General features: G+C 43.4%; 3 protein-coding genes across 4 annotated transcripts; 2 read left to right on the forward strand and 1 right to left on the reverse strand.

Annotated features, from left to right (window-relative positions):
- The first annotated feature begins 1,255 nt into the window (after nt 1-1,255).
- Nucleotides 1,256-8,202, forward strand: LOC117544996 (tectonic-3-like). Its single transcript, XM_034214628.1, has 14 exons — nt 1,256-1,798; nt 4,559-4,673; nt 4,758-4,855; nt 5,028-5,140; nt 5,276-5,384; nt 5,568-5,680; nt 5,768-5,806; nt 6,384-6,458; nt 6,543-6,662; nt 6,744-6,842; nt 7,141-7,244; nt 7,380-7,530; nt 7,639-7,773; nt 7,849-8,202. The coding sequence occupies exons 1-14, from the start codon at nt 1,441-1,443 to the stop codon at nt 8,026-8,028; spliced, it is 1,809 nt and encodes a 602-aa protein (XP_034070519.1). The 5' UTR covers nt 1,256-1,440; the 3' UTR covers nt 8,029-8,202.
- mto1 (mitochondrial tRNA translation optimization 1) lies at nt 8,201-13,540 on the reverse strand. The gene is made up of 13 exons (XM_034214616.1): nt 13,367-13,540; nt 12,634-12,830; nt 12,339-12,538; nt 12,133-12,250; nt 11,286-11,584; nt 10,563-10,675; nt 10,290-10,480; nt 10,053-10,183; nt 9,342-9,546; nt 9,061-9,232; nt 8,851-8,960; nt 8,550-8,707; nt 8,201-8,439 (listed from the first exon to the last, which is right to left on the reverse strand). Exons 2-13 carry the CDS (start codon nt 12,821-12,823, stop codon nt 8,287-8,289), a joined length of 2,040 nt encoding a protein of 679 aa, XP_034070507.1. The 5' UTR covers nt 12,824-12,830; nt 13,367-13,540; the 3' UTR covers nt 8,201-8,286.
- A 725-nt stretch (nt 13,541-14,265) lies between these two features.
- Nucleotides 14,266-27,465, forward strand: LOC117544982 (ataxin-2-like protein). 2 transcript variants are annotated; one of them, XM_034214591.1, is made up of 23 exons: nt 14,266-14,987; nt 16,044-16,083; nt 16,626-16,682; nt 17,109-17,180; nt 17,347-17,506; nt 17,841-17,962; nt 18,130-18,221; nt 18,704-18,940; nt 20,208-20,596; nt 20,684-20,764; nt 20,862-20,975; nt 21,162-21,242; nt 21,422-21,483; nt 21,937-22,232; nt 22,335-22,404; nt 22,660-22,794; nt 23,162-23,225; nt 23,366-23,541; nt 23,947-24,088; nt 25,149-25,258; nt 25,534-25,713; nt 26,356-26,524; nt 26,782-27,465. In XM_034214591.1, exons 1-23 carry the CDS (start codon nt 14,863-14,865, stop codon nt 26,829-26,831), a joined length of 3,024 nt encoding a protein of 1,007 aa, XP_034070482.1. In that variant the 5' UTR covers nt 14,266-14,862; the 3' UTR covers nt 26,832-27,465. The 2 variants fall into 2 exon arrangements, with proteins under 2 accessions (XP_034070482.1, XP_034070483.1); XM_034214592.1 differs by having other exon boundaries at nt 26,872-27,465.
- Nucleotide 27,466: the final 1 nt, after the last annotated feature.

Raw genomic sequence — 27,466 nt, forward strand, 5'->3', positions numbered from 1 at the left:
GCTTTAGCCTCTACAATACATTTAAGAGCATTTTTTATAATATCTGGAGATTGATTTATCTTCTAACTTTGTGAGCTAATATAGTATTTATTCTATTATTTCACTTAGATTAAAAATGTCACGTTCATATTTTCAATTCTCAATAAGTTTATATGTGTATTTATCTAAAATGGGATGTCTAAAAACAAATCCAAAGATAACAAATATAATGGTTTTCTCGAGGAACACTTTTTTCACTTCGCATTGGCATTCACTGCGGTCTCCAAGCCTAGCAGGGTGATGATTATCCCCTTGAAGAGCACTGAGATATACTAAGTTACTTGTGAGGAATAACAGTGATGTCAAGATATCAACTTAATTATTCACAGTGTCATAGATCACAAAAATTACCCAACAATAATTTTGGAAGCTTTGTAGAAATAGTCTTAATCTGTTTAATTTGAAGGTCAAATGTCCGGAATGTGGTTTAATCTCCTTAAACTTCCCTCACATGTACTTAGGCATGTAGCCCAGTGCTCAGGCCGGGCCAGATTCATTAACTCAAAGAAAAAGTATCTCACTAGGTTGTATTTGGCATTTGAAGGCAACCGTTACCCACGATAAGGATCAGGATTTACACCAAAACAACAATGACCAGGTAATCTGATTAGACATTGGTTGTTGGTATGTTGATGTTAAACTGTCAGGGTAACCATTTTCTTTAGAAGATTAAGTTTTAAGACACAAATTTGGGTAAATTAATTTCCATCGAAAAGGTTCAAAATATATTTATTTGGTTGTACACAGGGCTACTTTTTTTGTCATCAACATTTTTGATGATTACATGTTTCATGCTGTCACCCTACTATCATTTCCCCTTTTTATATTGTAATTACTGATTTCCAATACATTTTACAACTCTGTGTATATATTTCTCATACATTACCTACATTACCGTGTACATTAAATCCAAAATGTCTACCATGATCTATATAGCCTACATTTAATATCATGTTTACATTCACTGATGTGCAATGTTATGTGCCAGAAATTAATTTCTGTATGCGTTTTGGCCTATCTTAACTAAGGCCTACCCTATTTAATGTCATATATTCTCTATTTGGTTTAACTTGGGTGATTAAAAAGCATATTTAATAGTATTGTTGTGTGCTTATGAAAATAAAGAACTTGGACAAATACATGTCTTCTCTTACATTATTTACGGTAGCGTTTTCAGAACCGGAAGTTGCCGTGACTACTTCCTTGGTAACAAGAAGCTTGTGTAGCAATGTTAAGCTAAATGCATCCAGGTTTCCTGAATAGTTTATTTATTTCAAAGTTATTATAATTTACTGTAAGACTTCATGGATGTGAAGTTGTAACGAGCGATGTAGGAGAAATACCTCCAGCTAACTGTAAAGTAAACATTATATCAGATTTCCTGTGTCTCTTTGAGTAGAAATGAATCCCCGCCGGTGGTGTCCGTTAGTTCTGATATTTTCGGTAGTGTTGTGTGGACGTTCGGCTCACGCGGCCACAGACCCGGGGGTCACTTCAACCGTTACCCCCAGCCCTACAGGTGGGGGGTCGTTCAGTTCAGAGACCCCTGCTCCGGGTCGTAAAGCGCCGGATGACTTCACAGGGGTCTCCACCACCGAGGCGGTCACCCCGGACCCCATGACTCCGACTGAAAGCCCGGCTGGGGACACTGAAAACCCCTCTATGGTCACTGAAAGCCCCGCTGTGGTCACTGAGAGCCCCGCTGTGGTCACTGGAGGTCCTCCTGTAACCACCGTCCAGCCCCTGCTCTCTTCAGAGGGTAACTCACACCTACCTCTTGTATTCTTCATATTATATTATCAGGTCCTGTAACTAATTACAATTTAGTTTCTTCATACTTCTACTCCACTACATCCTGAGGGAGTTTTGTACTTTTTTTAACTCCAATATATTTGTTCAGAGGTGGGAGAAGTGAACTTAAGTAAAAGTAGAAGTACCAGAGAGTAGGAATACTCTGTTAAAAGTAAAAGTTCTGCAATTCAAATGTTACTACTACACAAGTACAAAAGTATCTCATACATTATTCTAGGCTAATCTCCCCATCAGAATACAAAGTAATTATAGCTCCACATTCCCTGAATCAACATTAAAGTGATATTCACAATAATGCATCCCTTAACATAGTCCAGTAATATACTACATACTATTTTGAAATTGGTCATTTTGCATAAACAGTACTTTTGGTGCATTTTGATGCTGTTACTTTTGTACTTGAGTAAGATTTTGAACACCGACTGTTACTTATAAATCTTGTATTTTTTCAGTTGCCTACTGTACTGTAATACTTGCTGTGTGAAACTATTCACTAACAATGTCTCAGATCTTAATAGACGATTCATTATTAAGCTTGTTGTACATATATTACACTGAACAAAAATATAAATGCAACACTTTTATTTTTGCTCCCATTTTTCATGAGATGAACTCAAAGATCTAAAAAAAATTCTATATACACAAAATAACCATTTATCTCAAATATTGTTCACAAATCTGAAAAAATCTGTGATAGTGAGCACTTCTCCTCTGCCGAGATAATCCATCCCACCTCACAGGTGTGGCATATCAAGATGCTGATTAGACAGCATGATTATTGCACAGGTGTGCCTTAGGCTGGCCACAATAAAAGGCCACTCTAAAATGTTCAGTTTTATCACACAGCACAATGCCACAGATGTCGCACGTTTTGAGGAAGCGTGCAATTGGCATGTTGACAGCAGGAATGTCCACCAGAGCTGTTGCCCGTGAATTGAATGTTCATTTCTCTACCATAAGCCGTCTCCAAAGGCGTTTCAGAGAATTTGGCAGTACATCCAACCGGCCTCACAACCGCAGACCACGTGTAACCACACCAGCCCAGGACCTCCACATCCAGCATGTTCACCTCCAAGATCGTCTGAGACCAGCCACTCTGACAGCTGCTGCAACAATCGGTTTGCATAACCAACGAATTCCTGCACAAACTGTCAGAAAACCGTCTCAGGGAAGCTCATCTGCATGCTCGTCGTCCTCATCGGGGTCTCGACCTGACTCCGGTTCGTCGTCGTAACCGACTTGAGTGGGCAAATGCTCACATTCGATGGCGTCTGGCACGTTGGAGAGGTGTTCTCTTCACGGATGAATCCCGGTTTTCACTGTTCGGGGCAGATGGCAGACAGCGCAGGGCTCGACATTAAGGACTGCCCGATGGCCCGGGGCCATCTAGTATTTAGCTCGGGCAATGAAGCCTCACCTGCTGGTTGCCCGATCGGGCAATCTATTATGCCAGTATCATGCAGCTCGCGGATCCAGTAATGAGTGACCCGACAGTAAAACTAAACATATCTATAACTAGTTTAGGTAGTTTGAGAGGTAATTAAAATAGCTACGTGTGATATTCTAACCTGAAGTGTGTGTTTTTTCAGGGCAATCTCTATTGGGCTCAGGGCCATCTGTAAATTAGCTTAATGTCATGCACTGCAGCGTGTGTGGCGTCATGTGGGTGAGCGGTTTTCTGATGTCAATGTTGTGAATCGAGTGGCCCGTGGTGGTGGGGTTATGGTATGGGCAGGCGTATGTTATGGACGACGAACACAGGTGCATTTTATTGATGGCATTGTGAATGCACAGAGATACCGTGACGAGATCCTGAGGCCCATTGTGGTGCCATTCATCCACGACCATCACCTCATGTTGCAGCATGATAATGCACGGCCCCATGTTGCAAGGATCTGTACACAATTCCTGGAGGCTGAAAACATCCCAGTTCTTGCATGGCCAGCATACTCACCGGACATGTCACCCATTGAGCATGATTGGGATGCTCTGAATCGGCGTATACGACAGCGTGTTCCAGTTCCTGCCAATATCCAGCAACTTGGCACAGCCATTGAAGAGGAGTGGACCAACATTCCACAGGCCACAATCAACAACCTGATCAACTCTATGCGAAGGAGATGTGTTGCACTGCGTGAGGCAAATGGTGGTCACACCAGATACTGCCTGGTTTTCGGACCCCCCCAGACCCCCCCAATAAAGCAAAAATGCACGCTTCAGAGTGGCCTTTTATTGTGGCCAGCCTAAGGCACACCTGTGCAATAATCATGCTGTCTAATCAGCATCTTGATATGCCACACCTATGAGGTGGGATGGATTATCTCGTCAAAGGAGAAGTGCTCACTATCACATTTGTGAACAATATTTGAGAGAAATGGTTATTTTGTGTATAAAGAAAATGTTTTAGATCTTTGAGTTCGTCTCATGAAAAATGGGAGCAAAAACAAAAGTGTTGCATTTATATTTTTGTTCAGTGTAGTATTCATTTAAGTGTAAGTGTAATTAGATCTTATATTATTCCAATAGGATTAATTGCCACAATCCTTGTTTAATTCCCTATTTTTTACAACTAAAGTGCTCATACAATAAACTCTGTGGACTGAAGGGTTATACTGTCTTTTGGTGTACTCTTTTTAAACCTGTGTCTCTGTAATTGTATACTCAACTGCAGTTGTCCTGAATAACACAAGTCTTTGTTCTTATCCAGGTTGTCTCTGTGATTTAACCCCTGATTTCTGTGACATCGGCTGCTGTTGTGATACAGTTGACTGTGGGATTGCGAACTTGAGTACCGTCTTCACCGGATGTCCTCAGAAAGCCATGTAAGTCTTTTGCACATGCACTAAAGCCATAGCACATAAAGCACTTATTTATAGCATTTAAAGAGTTTTTATTTTATTTTACAGATCAGGAGTTTGCATTGAGAAATGGCTGATGTTCAGGGCTAACGTGAATACGTCTCTTGTCACTGTGACGGACTCCTTGTTTTGTGTCCGGCCTGAAGGTACGTAGATGGTATAACAGTATATTAATGTTAAAGGATTTAGAGTAACCATAAACACTGCTGTCACCAGGAGAATAACTAATTATGTTGCAGCCTATTTTGTAAGACTATCTATAAGCAACTTGTATGTACCGTCCTCTGATGCTGTTAAAAATCTACATCGAACCAACAGATAAATCCCCCCAGTCCCTCCCAGCTCCACAGCAGCTTCCTCCTTTAGGGGACTCGTACCACTTCTCCCCACCAGCACCTTTAACCATCAGCTACAGCAGAGGATTCTACAGGGTAAACACTACAGATATGACGTTTTTCTGCTCACAATATTGTATCTAAAGTATTCAAAGTAACAAACGTGTATACATGAATAGAACTTAATTAAGGAGTGTATCTTTAATAAAACTCTTCACCCCACATTTGTAGGTGGATGATGTTATCCAGACATATTTATCTAACTCGCCCGCGCGGGGTTTCCTTCGTCAGCCCTCTCCAGGGGCAGCGTCTGCATTCTGTATCAGCCGCAATCCTGCAAGTAAGTTCACAACAATCTCATGCTAATGCCAATGCTCATGCTAGTGCTAATAGGGATCCTAATATGTTTATGATTTTGATAACATTCACTATTCCCAACATTTGATGTGTGGTAAAGTGTGCCTTTACATCCAAACAATATTGAGCACCATTTCTTTCTTCTTCTGTTTTCCTCTTCTTGCAGAGTTCATGAGGTCTGTGTCGCTGTCTTGCACTCGCATGTTGACTCCTCAGTCCTGCACCACAGACGCAACTCTCAACGCCCGCTCTTACTTCTCCGACCTTAATCTGATCAAGGTCACACTGCGTGCACAACATGCTTTTGTGTAGACAATTATTTGTGAGAATTTTGCAGCAGATAACGTAAATACTTTTTTATTACAGACCCCAATTGTCGAGACAGAACAAGTTTCAGACTTTCTGGTAAGTGACTGATTTTACATACAGCACCGATCCATACGTGATATTAGCAGGCACACTTTTCTTTTGCACTTCAAACACATGAAGTGAATTAACATACAGCTTACAAAATCAACTGCCAACGCTAGCATTTGGGGATTATTCCTGCATTTCATTATACAGTAGTCTTAAGGCCCTGACACACCAGGCCGAAATCGGCCGTTTTCGTTAGTCGGACGACGAAGCGTGCCCTGTCGCCCAAACTCAATTTGGTGTGTCCCGCACCGTCGGCCGTGACAAGCCTTATTTGGCCTTTCATGGCCGACGCACGGCCGATTCAACATGTTGAATCGGCGAGTTCTCTGGTGACTGCTTGGTGTGTCAGGGCCTTTAGAATGAAACAGTATTTCTTTATTCTAGTATACTAACATCTTTAATCTATAGTACATTTCTAGGTATCCTTAACTATCGAGTATGACCTCTTGTGTTGATTTTTGAAAGTTATCATCATGTAGAGTACAGTGTGCGATTAAAATAAAAATATTTTACACCAAGAGTAAACAGAATTTAAAGTTCGGTGCTGCACTCATTCTTGTTTCAGATCCCAGTGACTCCACTGTCTGAATGGCCTGCACCAAGTGAACAAAACAGCTCCTGTGTCAATGTGGTAAAAAATGTGAGTATAGTCCAAATTGTGATTCTTTTCAGCCCCCTCCACAACAATTGACTAAACCAATCAATCGTCCTTTGTTCTGACTAGGTGGAGATTGTCATAGGATACACAGGCAGAGGGGAAGTGACGTATGCGACAGTGAACGTAGTCTTAGCTGATGCGGATCCAAATCAGTCGCTGCTGCAGACGCACTCGGTGCAGTTCAAGGTAGCCTTCAAAGCCACAGGTTTCATCTCTTAAGGAACTAAGGATTCCAACTCTTTCACTAAAGCCATTTCTCTCTTCCAGCTCGCTTCGCCCAGCCCCACTCAGGGAGATCCGACCTCTGCAGTCGGACTCAGAGTGGGATCTCCTGTCATTGGTCGCTTTGATGGAGAAGTGAAGCCTGTATCCTTACTAACAAAATCTTGAACCTCTCTTAAAATGACTGCCTCTGCCATGAAAGTGATGTGTTAGTTTGTCAGCAATAATATCCCAAAAACTGACTCAATTTGTATTAAACTTAGTGCAAGGGTTCAGCATGGGCTAAGGAAGAACCCACTGGGCATATCCACAAATTATTTTTCACTTTCATTAACATTTTAAGTTTCATGCCTTGTCGACTGTTCCCCTCTTTCCAAGTTGACTTAGTTTATCCTGTTAGATTTGAGTCAATATACAATATATTTCCTTGACGGTGATTTAGCTGACCACATTGTGGGCGTCACAGAGTGGGTCGTGTTCCTCCGACCCTGACAGCCGAGCCCCTGTCCTCTTCACACACAACTCCATCACTGGCTGCACGTTCAGGTGAGCACACAATATTGCTTTATATTTTAGAATAGTTGCAGTTGCTGGAAATAAGTCCTGGCATTAAAGATTATAAAGACGCAATAATGGGTTTTTCTTTAATCTTTCCTTGATCATTTCACTCCCTTTGTTTAGTTCCCCGGCGTCTAGTAACTGCTCAGAGCTGCGTTCCCAGATTTACGGGCTCTTGCAGGGACCTGCAGCTCCTGATGTGATCGCCATGAATTTTGGCTCCCAGCCCGACTGGACGAGAGTAATCGCCCAGGAGTGTCCCGTCAGCCTAGAGGTACAGCTGTTTCAGGAATTTAAAGTATTCTAGAGAGTCTTGCAACTTTGAGTGTGATGTTATTGGGTTATCTGAAACCTCAGTCATTATTTGTATTCTCTGTGTCAGGAAACGTGTGAATCCGGCTGCGTCCTCCCCAACTCTCTCGCCATCCAAGTGCTGTGGGCGCGCCAGGGTCTCCTAGACCTTCCCCAGAAATACATCCTGGGGGCTAAATACCTCTTCCAGTGTCAACGTTTCAAAGTAGGGACAAACACTCAACCCAGCATGTTTCAGCTCTATGACAATGTCTAAAAACCCTCCTCATCTTTTTTTCAGTGTCCTTTGTCGCCCTCTATCATTCTAACCACTGAGGTGACGTTTGTCGACACTACACTTTACCCAGAACCCCCCAGGGGCTTGCCACAGCCTAACTGGAAGTTTCCATTCGGTTTCTTCACTCGAGGCACTTCTGAGCTGGACGGGAATATTGTTATTAATGGCAGTGATGCTGAGTAGGTCACTTGGAGTTTAACGCTGTTCACAGTAATGTTACTAACAAGATTAGATTTCCTAACTAGGTAGCTTTCGAGGTTTTGAAGGCTCCTTAGCAAAATTGTATATGAAAGAGTGTGTTATTTTCTTGTTACACTGTTTTATTTTTTTAACAATATAAAGAAATGTCTATCTAAAGAAAAAGAAAAAGATTAATTTATTTTGTACATTTTCAGAAATACATTTTTACAAAACATTTCCTGAGTCATTATTTCACTGAGGTTAAGACGCCTCTTTTGCACACATCTCCCGCTCTCTCTCTTCCTTTTGGTGTCTTTGGGTTCTTCTCTCCCTCTGTGCTGCGTTGCGGACGTAGTTCAAGAGATGGACGATCGCAGCCGGAGTCATACCTTCTAAACGTGTTGCAGCACCCAACTGGACAAAAAGAAAACAGAGTATTAATTCATATTAAATATAACCCCAAACGTTTTTTTTCTGGTCTTTCAAATTATAAAAATGTCAAGCAACAAATGCACTGTACTCACAGTGCTGGGTCGAACTCTGTCCAAAACCTCTCTGACTTCCTGAGACATAGACACTGGCACAGTTAAATAGTCTATGTCCTGAGGGAGAGACATGTTCTCCTCCTTCTGAATCCGCTCAATCTCTTTCTTCTGGAGGTCACAGTGAGGCTTGTACACAGCTGAACAACAGAGGAGATGTTTTAGTGAGAACTAATGACATGTATGATGGTAGCTCGAAAGAACAGCAACGTTTTGAGGCAATGATAATGGAGAACTGATCCATCAAGGCAGAAGTTTTCCTGATGTCAAAGTTAGTTTTTACCTTCAATCTTGAGCCTTTGGGCAAATTCCATATGACGTGAAAGGCTTTCTGGGAAGGCAGATGACATCATTTCAAAGGTCACGTATTTGTACTGCAGCACGTCCATACCGCTGAAAAATAAGCCCCAGAGTAAGGATCAAACTACTTCACTGTATCCTAAACGTTAGATTTTGTCCATTTCAATGTGGATTCCACATATTTGTTACTCACGTCAGTAGGGTGCTCTTGGTTTCACTCATACGCATGTCGGGCAGCGCTTTCCTCCACTTGGGGTTGGACATACTGAGGGTCTGCAGAGCTGCCTGAGCCTCCTGCAGACTGTCCCTCACTCTCACAGCCTCCTGGTAGCGCAAAGGAGACACACATCCCACCTCCTCAAACCCTGAAACAGGAAAACGTTAATAAGAGGTGTTAAAAACTAAAAGACAGAAGGTACAAGTCATTCTGTTCTGTGTCTGTAAAACAAATAAAGTCTTACAAACTATGCGTACCTTTCAGAGTGAGGCGGAGGTCAGCGTTGTCCGGCCTCAGAGAGGTTCGATACTCAGCCCTGCTGGTGAACATGCGGTACGGCTCTGTAACGCCTCGACTCACCAGATCATCAATGAGAACTCCAATATAACTCTCTGTCCGAGACAATGCCACTGTAGGCATGGAGAGTGCAGAGCGGGCAGCGTTCACCCCCGCCCACAGGCCCTGCACAGACAGGAACAAGGTTTCAAAAAGTGTGGAAATCTGTTTAAGGGTAATTAAAAGAGGGTTTATGGTGCAGCACGCTTTAACGAATACAACCACTAAAATAAGCGTTTTTCTCTTGATATCAGAAATGCTTTGCCGATTTTATCAGACTGTTTTTTGGATGCGTCTTCTTTTAGGTCATTGCTCTGCAGTTTATACAGTTGTTGCAAACGCTGTAATAGCAACTTTTCCTGCAGGATATTTCGCCGTTGTATCAGGTTTTTAACGATGAGACGTGCATGCTCCTCTGTATAAGTAGAGCAGACCATAGGAAGCCTATTTTCTCTGAAATAACCTGTGATTGGCCAAAGGCTTTCGTAACAGGATATATTTTCTAAAGCCTAAAAGCAGAGGTGCAGGAGTCTAGTTTTAGGAGTCTAACGTTTATTTGAATTCGCCCCAAAAATGACTGCCTACCTCAGCTTTAATTTCTGAACATATTGATCAAAAACAAAAGCAGCTACCTGTGCGGCGGCTTCCTCGTACCCCGTTGTTCCGTTAATCTGTCCGGCCAGGAACAGCCCCTGGGTGCTTTTCACTTGCAGGGCGGGGCTCAGCTGAGTGGGACACACAAAGTCATACTGCACACCATAACCTGGAAAAGACACAAATATAAGAAACATTCAGGGAACACAATAACTTTTAAATGTGCTGTAAATCTATGGTTGCTATGCAGATCAAACAGGATTCAGGCAGTGTACCAGGCGTGTGAATCTCAGCTCTGTGCAGGGGAGGGATTTCTCTGATGAGGCGAAGCTGAATGTCGGGGGGCATGGTCATAGACAGACCCTGAGGGTACAAAAGGTCAGAGGTCAACCCTTCAGGCTCCAGCCACACCTGGTGCTGTCTGCCTGGGAAGCGAACCACTCGCGACTCGATGGAGGGGCAGTATCTGCGAGAGGGGGGGGACTCAGGTTGGTACACTTGGTTTCAGAACACACTGTGTACAATGTTGTGTGTGTGTGTGTGTGTACCTGGGACCCTTGGCGTCTTGCTGAATGTGACAGTTGAGATGAAGACTCTCCTTCACCACTCTCTCTACACCAGGAGTAGTATGGGTCAGGTAGCAAGGCAGCTGTTCCTCAGGCTGAAGAAGTGTTATGTTTCAAAAGGAAAACAAAATTAATAATTTTGTTTTCCTGCAATTATAAGGATATGTAAGAATTCCTCTTGTAGACTGCTATTGCTAAAAACAGTAATCAATTCCTGAACTACATTTATCCCGGAATAAAGGACTGACTGAGTGTCATGGCCAAGACATTGGCAGTGACAAAAATAACACGGCTGCAGACATAAAAACGAATATAAAACATTGAAATTAAGTTACAGAACTCATTTTAAGGTTTCGGAAGACATTTGAAACATCTGCCTGGATGGGTGTGCTTCCAATTAGTTAAGAATCATTCCTCCACTGACACTAACTCCAGAAGATTCAGGTGGTTCTGAAACTTAAATTAAAATGTTTCCCTGTTCAGTACAGACTTAAGGAAAATATCCTTCCAAAGGTAATAAAGAAGCAGGCCAAGATAAGCCTTAAATAAAAATTAGCCAATGGTTTGAGTCTGCAGGTGGACAAGGCAGACCATCCAAACCCATCATCAAGAGAACAGTGGCAAGAAAGATTAGAAATAATTCGCAAAGCTCCATAGTGGACCATATCCAGTGCAGGTAGTCACCAGAAATAATCCAAGCGTTACCTTGCAGCGTGTGTGTGTATTCAGGAAGCTGAACGGAGTGGGGTGACTGTCCGGGGGATGAAGGTGAGCCAGGGAGAGGTCGACAGAATCCTTCAGAATCCTGGGAGGGGTCCCGGTCCTCAGTCTGCCGACCCTCAGCCCCAGCCTCTCCCTCAGTGTGTGGGACAGCCCAGCGCTCGATGGAGCGTCGCCTATCCGACCCCCGGGGGACTCGCTCTGGCCCACGAAGAGCGAGCCAGACAAGAAGGTTCCAGTAGTAAGAATCACAGAGCTGGCTGAGATTGGTGTGCCTTCGTTTGCTGTGAAGATGTAGAAGGAAGTGCACGATCATTAACTTATTCAAATATATCCAAAAAGTGTTTTTAATAGGATGATACATTTGTTTGATAATAAATGTCAAACAAACTCCAGATTCTCTATAAAAAAAATGCCATTCAGAATTTCTACATATACAATTATTGCATAGAGAAAGAGAACCCGATTGAGGATGACATTTACAAGTTGTAAATGTAAAAAATGTAAAAAAAAAGAATGAATGGAAGACGATGGTGTGTCTGTCTCAGTGTTTGGTAGAATAGCCTGTGATTAAACTGCTTCTTTTTTTGTTTGTTGCAGAAATCAAACTTCTGCAAAACCATGACCATTCCAGTCATCTTCTTTAAGTATCTCTATTCGGGAAAGTTGGTCATAAAAAAAAACCAACGCAACATAATGAGCACAAAGTTAAAAACGAAACCATGATGACACATTTAGGGTGAAATGAAAAACAGGAATACACCTGTGATTACAGTCCTTATTAGGGGGTCAAGTGTGGGATACAAATATATGGTAAATATCTGCTCCTCACCCAAACGTATCCCTGTGACTCGGTGTGTTCCGGGCTCCTCTGGGTTTGTTTCTGATAACAGCAGCTCCTCCACTGAGCCCTCCAACACCGTCAGCCTGGGGGTGGACAGCAGCTCCGACTGAAGGACAAACAGCAGACACAAAGTTAGAGGCATCACAGACAAATATTCATTCTTCCAAAGAGAAAATGTAAACCTCATCTGATACCTGAATAAATGTGCGGTAACGCTGCCGGTCCAGCTGGGCCCTCGGGCCCCACACAGCGGGGCCTTTACTACGATTCAGGATGGAGAAGTGGATCCCAGCCCAGTCTCCTGCTCGACCACACAGCCCGTCCAGAGCGTCCACCTCCCTCACCAGCTGACCCTTCCCCACTCCACCCAGAGAGGGGTTACAGGACAGGGCACCTGGGAGGAAGACATGGGACATATTTTGGTGGAAAAAAGTTTGCAATCAAATAAAAATACGCTCTTTTGTTAAGAGAACACTGTCTTTTTCTCACCAATGGTTTGTATTTTCTGTGAGACCAGCAGGGTCTCAGCTCCCACTCGGGCTGCTGCCGCCGCCGCCTCGGTCCCTGCGTGACCCCCACCCACAACAATGACATCATACTGCTGTCGGGCGGCATGACTCGCACGTCTGGAAACCAGTGACAGGAACCTCTGCAGGGGGGGGAGCTTCTTTGTCAACATGTGGGACCTGTAGAGAGAGTGTTAGGTGGTCAAAAATGCAGACATGAATCATGATGACTTAAGGATTCAGGGAAAAAACTGAATTTAAGTTACTCAATAGTGAAAATCATTTTTATATGTAAAACTTTAAAGTCATGCATTCAATAATGTACTTGGTTGTTATAAAAAGTGCATAGACATCCATGTTAAGATTGTTTTAGCATATGCTGAGATTGTTCATTTAGAAGTGTTTATGTTGCATTAGGTCTGACAGGTTACAACTATTTATGATACCTTGCCTTGTAAATATACGGCTGCTAAATGTATTTTCACATTTGCTAAAAAAAAAACGTTTAAACCCAACAGCTCAAGGACAGAATATACTCTTATTCTGATAAGTCACAACTCTAAATATGACAGCATGTACAGTGTGTAACACAGATATATCTGACATTAATCTAAAGAACATTGGCACATCAATTCCTATGTTAGCTATAACTAACACTTATTTAGTGATGTTTAGGTCCGTTGAAAAGGCCAAATCACGTGTTGTATTACACTTACGATGTATTTGGCAGTAGACGAAGGTCTTTTGTTTGATTTCCGGAATGATATCAGAAGAAAATAAGATCAAAATCCTTTGAAAATGTACCAAACTCCGGCTATGTTACACAAACGCTCTCTATGGAGGCTGCCATGTTGCCTGCCGCTTACAGTCGTAATAACGAGTGTAAGGACGCACGGAGAAAGAGGCTGAACCAGGGAGAGCGGTGCATGTGTTTTCTGCCCTTATCATATTATGTCATATCAGTCATTGATACATGATGTATGAATGATTTAGAAACATTAAGCGGAAACAGCAACATGCACTTTAAAAGATTGCAATAATAATTGTCTATCAAAAAAAGACATGTTGTTTGTGACTGCCACGTGTACATGATCCATTCGTGTTTATATCCAGTGGTATAAAGTAACTAAGAAGATACATTTAATTACTTTACAGATTTGGAATAATGATGTGAAATATTTAATCAACACTTAAATAAGACTTTAGTTACACCTGGAGTAAATTCAACAGCTACCCTGCAGTACACAACGTAAGTAGCTGCACCTTTACCTGGTTTGAAAACACATTCATGCATACATAATTATAAAACATGTAATATTATATTTATTATTCTGAAATTGGCATAATGAGTACTTTTGCTTTCAGGAGTTTTATTATATTTGTATACCAACACTTTTGTACTTGTAACATAGTATTCATACACTTTTACTTCTTCCTTTACTTAAGTACAAGATCTGAGTACTTCTTCCACCTCTGTTTATATCTGAGAGATAAATCATAATTATCATAATTAATGAGTTCAATGCACAGTTGCACACATGACTCCACGTACGAGCGCTCACTACTAGGTCAAAAAGCGCACGCGCACGTCAACGCCCCCTCCCCCTTTCCAGCCGGTCAGCCGCGCGCGGATTGAGTCTAGTGAACCTACCGAGAGGTGGTGTTGACCGACCCGCAGCAGGTTTTCAGTAAGAAACCTGTAATAATCTAACTTAATAGGGCAACTGACAGTAACACCAACTGCTTAAATTTTAACGGAAGGGGTCAGCGGTGCCGGAGTCAAGGCGACGCGACCGAGAGAAGAACGTAGATCCCGGAGGAAAGCGCCCGAAGTGAGCTTTAGGATCAAAGCTAATGCTAAGTTAGCAAGCTAGTGCTAAGTTAGCGAGCTAGTGCTAAGTAATCACACGAAAACTCGTGTCTTTTCACTAGTCGCTTGCTTTGACATAACCACCGTGGTAACAGATAAGATAGTCGGGGTAGTTTGTTAAGTTATATGTTTAATTTAATTTAAATTCGCTTTTACATTTTAGGCCACAAGCGACTTCACTTAGCAAGAGTAGCTAGCCGGTATCCCTGAGGTTAAACACCGGCTCCGCTCGGGACAGGTGATACTGCTAAAGATAGTTCGCCTTAAAAACTTCACCAACAAAGGTATCAGTGTTTATAAGTGAGCGTACACTTATTGGTGTCTTAAGCCTTGTGCTTCGCAATGCTGAAACCACAGCAGCAACCCGGCTCAGGCGGGAGAAAGGCGTCCAACGGAACCTCGGGCCCCGCCGGTATGTCTGCTCCAGTCAGCGGAATCAACAGCGGCAGCAGGACTCAGGCCGGGAGGTAAGCGGGTTGTGGGGGGCTTTCTGTCAGGCCAGTCCGAGGATTGTCCCGTGAGTTGGAGGCCTACCGGTTAAGGCGGTGTGTGCCGAGTGGGTGTGTCTCGGAAATAGCGTTTCTTTCCAGGCCAATCAGATTAGCTCATGTTAGATTGACAGTGACTGTTAACCAATTGGAATGTCCAGATTAAATGCTGAGGTGGATCCAGGTTTTGTGAAAGCAGTGAGCAGCAAAAAAGCTATTCAAAGTGTATATGGCCTGTCAGTGCCAGCAAAGAGACGTGGATTATGTGCAATATAGCATTGACAACACACATGCATTTTTAGCCAATAAAGTATCTTGTAGAAACATTGTACTTAATATTTATGTTATATTGAGGCCATCACCATGTTATATCTGTCCTAAAATCTCTGAGATGTGTTTTTTTACGAAACTCTTGCAAGCTTCTTTCCAGCCTTTGTTTTGCAAGCGTGTATGTGACGAGCAGTGAAGACATTTCTTATGTGTATTGTTCATGGTGGACGTATTTACTATCCTGATTGATCTAATCATGTTATTACTGTATGAAAACACAGGTTGCTCAAACGTTTTTTCTAAAATGTTGACGTGATTTAAAGAATATAGTTTCGATTTTCCTTACTTAATTCAGGAGAGCTTCTGGGTGTGATCCATTTAAAGGGATCAGTTGAACTGCTACATATGAAACATTACCAAATATTGAAGTTTTCTTTAAGATTATACTACACATTACATAATTGAAAAATGCAATTTCCAAAAGTGAAATTGGTGGCAGGATGACACCTAACTCAAGAAAGGTTGAATACATCAATAAATAAAGTTTGAAGAAAGTATAAATTCCCAATAGGTGACTGTAGTTACCAAGTTTGCGTTGTAAGTGTTCAGTGCAGTAGGAATGTTGATTTGGGGACTCGTCAGACCTGTAAGTGAGCTTTTCAACTACATGTTGTATATGTGGAATGTGACACTGCCTTGGCCGGCTTTTAGGTTATACTACTGTCTGAGCAGACAAACATGTTTTAACTGTTTTGTTTTTCCCAGGAACCGAGCTTCTGCAAAGCCAACGTTCCAGTCATCTCCAGTGAGTATCCTGATTCAGAAAAGTTTCATGCATAAGATTGTACACAATGTTAAAAACTAAAGGGCCATATTGAAACCAATCCTTATCTTTAAGTCCCATTTCCGCACCATCATGCTTATCGTGTGATCTTATACATGATCGAAGATTTTAAACTACATATGGAAAATCTGCCTTTGAATGTTCCTCTTCAAGAGAGCACTGATGAGAGGTTTTTATATAAAAAGAATATGTCGTGTGCATTGGACTACAATCCAAATGTATCTGACTACCAGGAATATACCGGTGACGACAGTTGGTTAAAAAGGGTAACTGTGGCTTAAACCTCCATTCCTTAGAGTGCGTCATAAGTGGTTTTCCTGTATAAAAGGAGAGTATTGATGTAGCACCTTCCCTTTCAATGGACAACCTACATATTTTTTACTGGTTAAGATTTCAAATGTTGGTCCTTTTTCTTTTTTAAATATCATCATTTGATCTTTTAATGTCATGTATTTGTAATACTTTGCTTGATGAATACCTAAAACATGTTTTCCCATCTGCAGGTGTTCGAGGGTGTGTACAACAATGCTAGGATGCTTCATTTCCTCACAGCTGTTGTGGTAAGTCATTAGACTTGTTATTAATGTCATTAGACCAGAATGGATTATTCAAGACAAATGAATGACTTGCATTACCTACTTTGACCTGTACCATATTAGTCGGAGGGAAGATGTAACTTACCTTCTCTAATGGTCCTTCTCTTTCAAGATCGACTGTGCTGCAAGTTGACTGTCGTGTTTCTCCTTATTATTACTAGACGTGCACTTTTTCTGACACGACAACCCAAATCTCATAAAAGCAGATGCATTAAATAGTTACTATTGACAACATGGACAGTATACAGAATACAGTTTTCAAAATATGTATACTCAATCCCAAAAAGCTGTTAGAGTTAGAAGTATCAGATTTCTAAATACATTTTGTTTGTGTCTTATTTTTCTGCTTTTATATGTTTTTAAAACAAAGTCTTTCTCCTTCTCTCTTAGGGTTCGACCTGTGACATAAGAGTGAAGAACGGCAGTGTATTTGAAGGCGTATTTAAGACTCTCAGCTCTCGGGTAAGAATCTCTTGTTGAACCTACTTCAACGAAATAAAGCTCTGCATGTAATCCTGCCAGCATAACTGTTAACTTTTCTCAATGAATAATATGGCCTTTCTTTAGTAGTTTTATGTCCCTGTCTGCAAGTTAACACTGACTTAAAATCTCTAATGTTGGGCCATAGTGTGAGTTGGCTGTGGACGCTGTACACAAACGCGGTGAGGAGGAGGAACCGACATCAATTCTGCCACGGAGGGAGGACATCACTGACACCATGATCTTCAGCCCCTCCGACCTGGTGACCATGATCTGCAAAGACGTCGACCTCAACTTTGCCACAAGAGGTACAAACATCTTGACACACCTGCAATGCATTTGAAGGATAGACATATTTATCCTCCTGGAAAACAGTTTTTTGTGGTGAAAGTTAGACTTAGTTCATGCTGAGAGTGTCCTTGATTTATAGTAAATAGATATGTTAGCCATGACTAGATTGGATTTGATCTGAGAAAAGGAAGAGAGAATAATAGATTTTCGGCTATATGGTCAAAAGTCAGCATTCTTTAATGTTCTATTTTGAGACTCATTGATTAGACTCAGTTTGCAGGCTGTAGATAAAGTGTGCCAAATGAAACACTTTGAGAAAGGTCTAATCTACTTTTATTCCTATGGTTTTAGACACCTTCACAGACACGGCCATCAGCTCCACTCGTGTCAACGGAGAACACAAGGAGAAGGTTCTGCAGAGATGGGAGGGCGGAGAGAGCAATGGAGAGGGCTTCGATCTGGAGAAAGATCCAGTGAGTCGCTCTGTCTTTTCAACACTACAAAAAACAAAGATGATATAAATACCCATACTCGGAAATGTTTTAATATTATTATTATTATTATTATTATTAAACTACAAGAAACTTCTGCTTAATGCACTTAACAATTTCTCTGATTTATTTTATATTTGTCTTTTCAGTCCAATGGCTGGGATGCCAACGAGATGTTCCGCTACAATGAAGTGAAATATGGAGTCACGTCAACATACGATTCCAGCCTTTCCATGTATACGTAAGTAGCCATTTCAATTCATACGTTTTACATGAACAATACTTTGGGCTCAGTTTGAATTCAAGAAATGGGGCGAAGCCTACGAGCTAGTTCAGGCAGTCAACTCGACGCACCTCTTACAACCAACCAAACACATTCTCCTAAACATGCCGCTCTATTTAAGCTGCCAGGTCTTCCTGCCTCTGCCTCGCTGCTGCTGTGATCACTTGCTACTGCTGCGTTCATGTTCCTGCTGCTCGCCTGCCCCCCCACCACCCCAGCTTCCACTTGTAGGCTCGGGGGATAGTTATCTAATCATCACTCATGTTCTTTGTAAATCTGTGGAGTGATGAGGCCCGAGCATAGACGCCAAACTCAAACTATATGCTGCTTCTAATAAACATATTAAGAAACATGTGAGTTGTCTGACTGAACAGTTTTAAGGCTTTCTGTATCCCTCATTGTTTGTTCTTTGTCGCTCCTTTCTCCTTCTCCTGCTCCAGTGTGCCGCTGGAGAAGGGAAACTCAGACAACTTTCGGCAGAGGGAGGCCCGCGCTGCTCGCCTGGCCTGTGAGATCGAGTCGAGCCCGCAGTATCGGCATCGCGTCGGCCTGGAAAATGATGAAGGCAAAAGCGAGGAGGACAAATACAGCGCTGTGGTGCGAGACGGCAACGATCGTGAGAGGGGCCGCGAGAGCCCCCGAGAGCGAGGCCGAGACAGCCCTGGAGCTAGCACCAGGTGAGGGGGGCCGCTGGTCTGTGGGGCCTGTAGAGTTATAGTGTCATATCCTAGATTATAAATTATATTCCAACAAGGCTGTGGTGAATAATTTTAAACTACGATGAGTGGCAATGAGGTCTTAAAATGTATGGAAAGGGTCTTAAAAAAGGTTTTAAAAGGTATTCAATTTGACTTCAGGAGTCCTGCATATAGGCCCTTTTAGTTTTTTTGTTGTTGTTTGATGTATCTACGTCACACTGTAACGGCCCGTCCACACAGCGGCGTGCGTTGAAGCTTCCAACGCTTCTGCCCATTCACTTTGAATGGGGTGACGTCACTTTTAGCCGAACTGCATTTTGGGAAGCGACGTGGAGCGTTGCTGGCTTCAAAAGTTGAGCAATGTTCAACTTTTGACGCCTCGATGGAGGCGTCAGCCAATGAAATCCCGTTTATGCAAATCTGCCAGTACAAGTGCTAGCCAATCAAACCGCGTGTATGCTGGGAGAGACTACGCAGGTCATTTCCTCATATTCCAAAAAATGGAGGGAAAATTCATTCTAGCGGTAGTGAATCACCCGGTGCTGTATGATCAGTCTCTGTTCATCTACCGGGATACAAACCGGAGGAGCGAGGCATGGAGGGAGGTGGCAGAGGCAGTGGGTGAAACTGGTAGGTTTTCGCCTGTTTGGGGAGTTTATATCCAGTTTACTTCGTTTTAAAATTGCTATTGCTTTGTATGTCAGGGGCGGGAGATTCATGTGATTGGTTGTTGGTTGCAAAAAATCCCCAAGCTTCAGATACGCCAAGCGTCAACGCACGCTGCTGTGTGGACGCTCCGTAAGACCTCGAGAAACGATATTTCGAGATTTCTGGATGTACAACATGTAGAATTCTTGACAATAAAGCTGACTTTGACTTGACTTTGATATACCCTGCATACAATCCACTCTATCAAACAGCTGATTGAGCCGGAACTCCTCGCCACCACCTAGGGCTTGGCAACTGGAAGGTCACCAGTTCAAGTCCCGGCAAGACCAAGTGCTACCGAGGTGACCCTGAGCAAGGCACCGTTCCCCACACTGCTCCCCGTGCGCCGTTCAAAATGGCAGCACACTGCTCCTAACACTAGGATGGGTCAAATGCAGAGAGACAATTTCCCCACGAGGGATTAATAAAAGTCCATCTATCCTATCATGTTTCGTTGCACCAGTCAGTTTTTACAGTGTGATATTTGTTGTACCACATGTTTTGTCCGTCTGTGACACATATTCTCTTCCTCTCACAGGGATGGCAAGTACATTCCATTACCTCAGCGTCAGAGAGAGATGAACCGAGAGCGGGACCGATCTGAGCGAGGTCCCGGGGGGCCGCCACCTCACGCCCGTCTGAGCGGAGGATACCGCTCCAACCCTCCATCCTCATCCTCCCCCAGACCCCCGCTGCCCTCTGCCGCCGGGCCCCAGTCTGGCGTCTCCCCCTCTGAGAGGAACAGCCCTCTGTCGGGCCGTGGCGGGGCCTATGCTCCGAGCCCTGGCCCCACGCCAGCCTCTGCCGGAGGACCAGCATCCGCTGCTCCATCCCCCTCCAGCCCCCCCGCACCACACGGACACACAGTCCCTCATTCCCACTCACTCCCACACTCACTGTCTGACGCTGGCAGGCCTGTTAATGGAGGTGAGTGTTTGAACGGCATCTTAGCATTTTTATAAAGGCAGTGTGAATTTCAAACAGATTGAAAATATTTTATTTTCTGCCTTTCAGTGTCTAGCAGAACATCTCCAAAAGCCCAAAGACCTCCGCAGTCGAGCAGAACAGTCCGTTCTTCACACTCTCAGTCCTCAAGTACGTTCTGTCGGCTGCTCTTACCAAACCACTATTATATTATTGATTCATTTTGTCTGAGATCTAACTTGTATTATTCCCTCTCCTGTCCTTGCAGCTTCTCGCTCTCCTAAATCAGGTTCTTCCCAGGACACGCCTTATTTGGACACATCGTCTGTCTCCATGCCCCCACAGAAGATGTCTGGCCCCGCCCCTCTCTTCCCTGTCGATGGTACGGTCTGATTACTGGCCTCCTGCTTTTGTTAAAGAGTTAAATATCAAAGTCAAAACCATTTGTCCATAATGACGTGAGCTTCATCAATAAGACCGTCACTTTGTGGCAGTAAGCGACTGGTATTGAAGGTGGAATCTAATGAAGCACCAACTAATTAGTTTACCGTTTGTCTCGTCTTTACAGTGAACGAGATCCTTGGCAACGCTGCAAAGGAACGTGCCGCTGAGAGCCAGAGCGGCACAGAGGACAGCAAGAGTAGTAAAGGTGTGTGTATAAGGCTGGAAATCAGTCTTTTACATGAAATGCACACATACATCTGAGGATATTCAATCCACATGTTCATAGTTGTGTGCTCTTTGTGTTTTTGAAAACATGCCCCAAGTTTGCCTTTCTCTAAATCTTTCCATTTTCATTCATGTTTGTTTTTCTCTCTCTTCCACCAGTTCCCTCGGTTCAGCAGAGGTCTCAGATTGAGGAGCTGCGGAAATTTGGCAAGGAATTCAGGGTAAGAGTTCAGTTGCCTCTGTGAAGTGTGAAATTAGAACATCTGTGACGAATCAAGAAGCTGCAACCTGAGACATCCCTGATGAACAATGATTTCCTTTTCAAATCTCTCTTATTCACTTGGTTGTGACCGTTAGTGAGTCTCACAAGACATTCAGACAAGTTTGTTGTGCCTTGAATTTTTGACAAAGTTTCTTTAGGAATCTGTTTTCATGGAAATGTGCTAAATAGATCTGGCAGCTTTCAGGGTTCTTACGGTCATTAAAAACCTGGAAAAGTCATGGAAATTCAAAATGCTAATTCCAGGCCCTGGAAAAGTTATGGAAAACAATATTTAAGTATAAGATTACATGTATCTGCTTCTTAAATCTTCATCACTTAGTTTCCCTTTTTGCCACACCTCGATTCTTCTTAACATCTAAACTCAATCCCTATCTCCTGCTCTTGTCTTCAGCTCCAGCCGAGTGGAGGCAGCTCGAGCTCGCCCAGCTCCCCAGCGACAGCGAACCCACCCTCCCTTGGCGAGGTCACCCAGCCCGGCGGAGCCAAGCCCTCAGACGCTTCATCAGAGCCCAAAGCTTCGGGTCCTTCCCAGCCTCAGCCTTCACCCTCCCCTGCTGCAGACGCGAAAGACTCCACATCTGGCACTGTTTCAGACCGGCATTCACCGGCCACCCCACAGCCAGCCAGGACCCCGGGCAGCGAGGACTCCAGGCCTGAGTCTGCGGAGCGTCCGGAGGGCATGCCAGAGTGAGTTCTGAGCGACTCTTCACTGTTAAACAGTTTGGTTTTAATGGCTTATATTATTGTGATTAATAATTGTTAACACATTTCTTTCTTTATATCTTCCAGACAAGTCAAGAAATCAACCTTAAACCCCAACGCTAAGGAGTTCAACCCTATCAAAAGTCCAATGCCCATGGTAAGCCAATGTGTTCCTGCTGAATGCTTGAAATGTTAGAAAAATAAGAACTATACTAAAACAAGAGTAAGATATAGAGCACTTGAGTACTGAGTGGATTTTATAAAGTCGAAGTCATAAGCTAGGCATTAAAATAGTACTATTCTTAGGTACAAATACGTATTGTTCTAATGTTGAATGATAAGATTTATTGAAATGCCTGTGATTAGCTAAGTGACATGCTTATTTAATCTCCCTGTGGTTGTGTTATTACAGGTGAAGCCCAACACAGCGCCCACCCCGCCTCGTCCCACTCCCCCCAGCCCCGTGCTCCTGCAGCACCCCGGGGGGCAGGGACCCCTGTACAACACCCCCTACCTCTCCTATGTGTCACAGATCCACCCTGTGCAGGTACTTCAGCAAATTATAAATTAATATTCTTTATTTGTTTTCAAATTTGTTTAGGTCTACAGCTAACGGTTATTTCTGTCACTTTCTCATTTTTGTCTATAAAAGTACAAATAAAATGCAATTTAGTTTACCAGATTGTCACATATTTAAACAGCATGTTTCGACTGTACAATATTGGACATTTTAAATATACGTTTTGCTATTATAGAATACCCAGAAAATATAATTGTTTCAGAGGCTGACATTAGAAATATTGTGGCATTTTGCTTTAAACATTTTAAAACAATTCATTGAGTATCAAAATGATAATTATTTAGTTTTGACTGAATTTTTCTCAATTGCCCTCTTGATTATGTCTGTCTTGCAGCCCCCACCCATGTACCAGTACACCATGTCTGCAGTCAGCCAGGGGAAATACCCCAGGACCAAAGGTAAGCACATGTTTCTCTCTCCAGATCTGTAGTTTCAATGTATAGTCTCCATTTAAACATTTGACAAATAAAGCTGTACTTTTTTCCCTTGAATGTTTCTGTGGTCTTAATAACTCTTTCCCCCCCGCCCCGCTGTGCAGTGGCTCAGCGCTCGGACCATGGTAACTCGGCTCCGCCCATGCTGCAGGCTGCATCCTCAGCAGCCGGGGCCCCTCTGGTGGCGTCCCCCTACCCTCAGCCCTACCTGCAGTACAACCCTCAGCAGTACAGCCAGCAGCAGGTCCTCCAGGCCATGTCCCCTTACCCCGGACAGGTTGTAAGTCTGACCTCTCACACCTTTTTTTTAAATTCATGTTTAAATGGTCAGCTGAATGTTTGTTCTGAGAGCTTGTTATGCTACTCTGAATATGTTAGCACATTTCCACTTTGCTCTGACATTCAGTAAACCATTCAATGTGTTTACAAACTTATATTTATGTCTGATGCAGTTTAATCTGCTGCACAGGTTGTACAAACTAAATGTTAACTGGATGCAATATTACGCAACAATCCCTCTCTGGCGACAAATACATCGTTATAAGAAGCCTCACAGTTTGGTACCCAGAAAATGAAGCCTTTGAACCAAAACATGTAGCATCTTCCTCACTGTATTAAAAACGGAAAAGACTGGCAGTATGGGATTAGTATTTAAATATGTGGATTTGTTCCCCCCTCTCTTCAGCCGATGTACTCTATGCTGCAAGGAGGAGCCAGGATGATAGGGCAAGGCGGTGGTCCACACCCACAAGCCATGGGCCCCCCAGGAGGCCCCCAGTTCTCTCCACAGGGAGAAGGGCCTCAGGGGCAACAGCAGGGCATTTACGGTGAGTAGAGCTCAAACCTCCTAAATATCTCTGCAAGAGGCCTGTGCTCCAACGCTGAATGAGCCAATAGTATTCATTTATTTTTATTTGAAGTCGTACTGCTCCTATACTTTGTTTTTTTTCAATCTGATGAGGACATTTTTAGTTTAGAGATTTTCAAAACACACTTACAGCTTATCATATGTTTGTAATCTTCATACTTTCATTAAGAGCCTCAAAAAACCTGGGAACCTTTTCCTGCTCTCTAGCAGGGACTGAAAAGGGGGTGGAAAGGTTCTCATGTGAACGCACATTTTCGGAACTATACTGGGAAAAGTACTCCGGACACCGCAGTACTTTTCCCACTTTAGTTCCGATATAGTTCCGAAATCTTGCGTTCACACCAAAAAGAGCCGGAACTAAAATTAGTTCATGAGAACCTTTTCACCCCCTTTTTCCGTCCCTGCTAGAGAGCAGGGTCTTTCGTGGGAGAAAAAGGTTCCTATTTTTGATTGGCTGGGCGGATTGCAAACCACGCTCCGTAAAACTCCCAAAACGTTTTGTGAAGCCGCCATTTTATTATCCTCGCATTAGCATTATTAGCATTAGCCCAGCGCAGAAACGCAGAGAGACTAACTTATGGCAACACAAAGAAAACATGGGAGCGGTGGAGATGAGGAGGTGTCGGCGTTCTGGCGATTTACTCGGAAGGCTTCAGTAGAAGCTGCTGGGACTCCCAGCAGCTTCTACTGAAACCAGTCCCTAACTCCGGGGACTTCGGGCCGGGGGCTTTGGGCGGCAGTATACGCCGTGAAGTGGTTTGCGGCCTGCCAGTAAACCCAAAGCAGCAGAAGAAGAAGAAGTGACGTCAGCGGCTTCATTTGCCTAATCCTCCCCCAGGGACTTATTCCGGTGTGAACGCGATCTGAACTTAGTTCATGAGAACTAAAGAGTTCTCATGAACTAAGTTCTCATGAACCTTTGTGGGAAAAGTACTCCGGTGTGAAAGCGCCTAATGGGAGTAAACGACAATATAAAGTATTTCTCTGACATTAATCATCTTTGTTATTTCCCTCTGTAGCTCAACAGTCCTTTGCCCACCACGCGGGTGCCGTTCATCAGCCCCAGCCCTCCAGCACCCCGACAGGAAACCAGCCCCCCCCCCAGCACGCTGCACAGAGCCCCGGACAGGTACAGGACACAAAATATACCGAAACACATTTGATGTGTCCCAACTCTGAGGGAGCATCCACCAAGTCTGGATTTCTCTATGAATGACAGAATAACTCAGGAACAAACCAGGCCCATTTAAAAAAGGCTCCATCATAATACTACAACAATTTACATAAATGTAGGCTTGATAAGGTTAAGAGATGTGGGGAGGGGTTTCACCCTTCAGAGAATTCAGCCTTAGGGACATGCTATTTTCATTCATCATCTCTTCTGACGTTGTGGTCTCCTTTCAGAATGCCCAGCCCGGCCCCCAGCCCCAGTCCTTGTACCACTCAGGTCCTCTGTCAGCACAGACCCCCCCCAACATGCCGCCGGGACACACGTCTCCACAGGGCTCGTACCCCATCCAGGGCTACAGCATCCACAGCCACCAGGGCATCCCACAGTCCTATCCTCTGGGCCAGTTAACACAGGTAAGGATCCTCAGTGCTGAGACTTTCTCTGTTCCTTTTCATGTTTTACTGCAAGTTAGTGTTCATTTAGTTAGATATTCTTAAGTAAATCCTGTTTCAAATGTCCACGTTTTTATACTTTTTAGTCAACTTCACCCTGTCCCAAGTGTCCCGTGTGGCAGTTTTAGTCTTACCTTAAGCAAAGAAAACCATAACAATTTTAGTCTAGCCGATAAACGGTTATCAGATTATATTGTTCATTTGACTACTTTAGCCACAAAACTGATTTCTTTCTCGAACTCCATCGTTTTTAATGTTAACTTTAGCTAAAGGAAGTTACTCATGGTCTTCCTCAACAATGCCCTCTCTCTAAAATGCTGCATTAAGGAACATCTTTGTCGTCTTCTCTTGTCAACAATTGTTATTTTAGTATTGATCTTATTTTTGAACTACACTTGAGTCTTGTTAAACATTTATTGAGACTAGATCATTATGCAGTATTTAGACAACGTCTTTTCCTCCTTTAGTTCATAATGGGTAAAAAGGTTGTTGACGAGCGTTTTCAGTAATAAGTTTCCTTAACAAATTAACCTCTGCTGATAATGAGTATTTGTCGGGTAAAATGACGTATTCTGATCTAAACATGACTCTCCTGTCCCCCAGGCCCACGTACAGGGAGCCATGGCGGGCCACCACCAGGGGAACCACGGCCAGCCCCAGTTAGTGATGCTGCAGCCCCCCCCTCAGCAGGGCCCCGGCTCCGTGCAACAGCACCCGCAGCACGGCCCCCAGCAGGGAGCACACCAACACTTTTACATCGGACATCCACAAGGTACGAGTGCAGAGCTACATCCGTCCATCCATCCATCCATTCATTCATTCATTCATCCATCCATCCATTCATTCATTCATTCATCCATTCATCCATCCATTCATTCATCCATTCATTCATCCATCCATTCATTCATCCATTCATCCATTCATACATTCATACATTCATTCATTCATTCATTCATTCTCCATCTGTGCCTTGAAGTAGCATTTATGTGTTTTTTTTTTTTTTTGCTGCTTTCTGTTTACCTCCCACAGCAATGCAGGTTCAAACGCACCCTGCCCCCTTCCATCAGCCTGGAAACTAAACCCCATCTGCCCCCTCCCCACCTCCTTAAATCTTCTTAGGAATGAGCCCCAACATCCCCACTGCCTGCTGGATGTGAAGCCCAGACTGACTTATACATGACAAACTGACAGGAAGTGCAGAGGAGAGAGGAGGATACAAAGCCTCACAGCACCTTATTCTCCCGCTGTAGCGTTCTTCATCAGTTCAAACCTCAGCATCAGCCCCAGATGAGGAGGACCTTTTTATTTTGAATGATGAAGGTGCGTCAGGCCCCTGCTGCAATCCTGCTCTTCTCCCCAACTTCCTCCCATTTCAGAGACATGAGGCACCTTTTGGGGCGGACTAGTCGGAGAGGAAGGAACACGGATGGAGACCAGCAGCAGACGCTCTCTCTCTTCCAGCAGTGTGGGATTTTGTACCATGACACGGGAAACAGACTGTCGCGGAGCTCTTGTGAATACAGCATGAAAGGACGGATGTGAAGAGGGGATTTTTAGCAAATCATTTTCCTTTTTTAACTCGATCCAGTAGTTAAAACCCACCCCTATGCCTCTCCTCTCCTGTAGGACAATATAATTATTAAAAATGGACAAGACAAAAAAAATATTAAAACAACAATGACCAAAAAATAAAGTTTTCAACTCAACTTCAAAG

The sequence above is a fragment of the Gymnodraco acuticeps genome, unplaced genomic scaffold, assembly GCF_902827175.1.
Source record: "Gymnodraco acuticeps unplaced genomic scaffold, fGymAcu1.1, whole genome shotgun sequence".
NCBI lineage: Eukaryota > Metazoa > Chordata > Actinopteri > Perciformes > Bathydraconidae > Gymnodraco > Gymnodraco acuticeps.

What these genes read in the sequence shown, in the direction of transcription:
- LOC117544996 (XM_034214628.1), top strand. Translation starts at nt 1,441, where the DNA reads ATGAATCCCCGCCGGTGGTGTCCGTTAGTTCTGATATTTTCGGTAGTG. An exon ending in GGATGTCCTCAGAAAGCCAT is followed by an intron (nt 4,674 to 4,757) that starts GTAAGTCTTTTG and finishes TTTATTTTACAG; the next exon opens with ATCAGGAGTTTGCATTGAGA. An exon ending in AACAAGTTTCAGACTTTCTG is followed by an intron (nt 5,807 to 6,383) that starts GTAAGTGACTGA and finishes TTCTTGTTTCAG; the next exon opens with ATCCCAGTGACTCCACTGTC.
- mto1 (XM_034214616.1), bottom strand. Translation starts at nt 12,823, where the DNA reads ATGTTGACAAAGAAGCTCCCCCCCCTGCAGAGGTTCCTGTCACTGGTT. An exon ending in ACGAGGAAGCCGCCGCACAG is followed by an intron (nt 9,547 to 10,052) that starts GTAGCTGCTTTT and finishes CTGTCTGTGCAG; the next exon opens with GGCCTGTGGGCGGGGGTGAA. An exon ending in ACCAAGAGCACCCTACTGAC is followed by an intron (nt 8,961 to 9,060) that starts GTGAGTAACAAA and finishes CTTATTTTTCAG; the next exon opens with CGGTATGGACGTGCTGCAGT.
- LOC117544982 (XM_034214591.1), top strand. Translation starts at nt 14,863, where the DNA reads ATGCTGAAACCACAGCAGCAACCCGGCTCAGGCGGGAGAAAGGCGTCC. An exon ending in AGCCCTGGAGCTAGCACCAG is followed by an intron (nt 18,941 to 20,207) that starts GTGAGGGGGGCC and finishes TTCCTCTCACAG; the next exon opens with GGATGGCAAGTACATTCCAT. An exon ending in TTCACACTCTCAGTCCTCAA is followed by an intron (nt 20,765 to 20,861) that starts GTACGTTCTGTC and finishes CTGTCCTTGCAG; the next exon opens with CTTCTCGCTCTCCTAAATCA.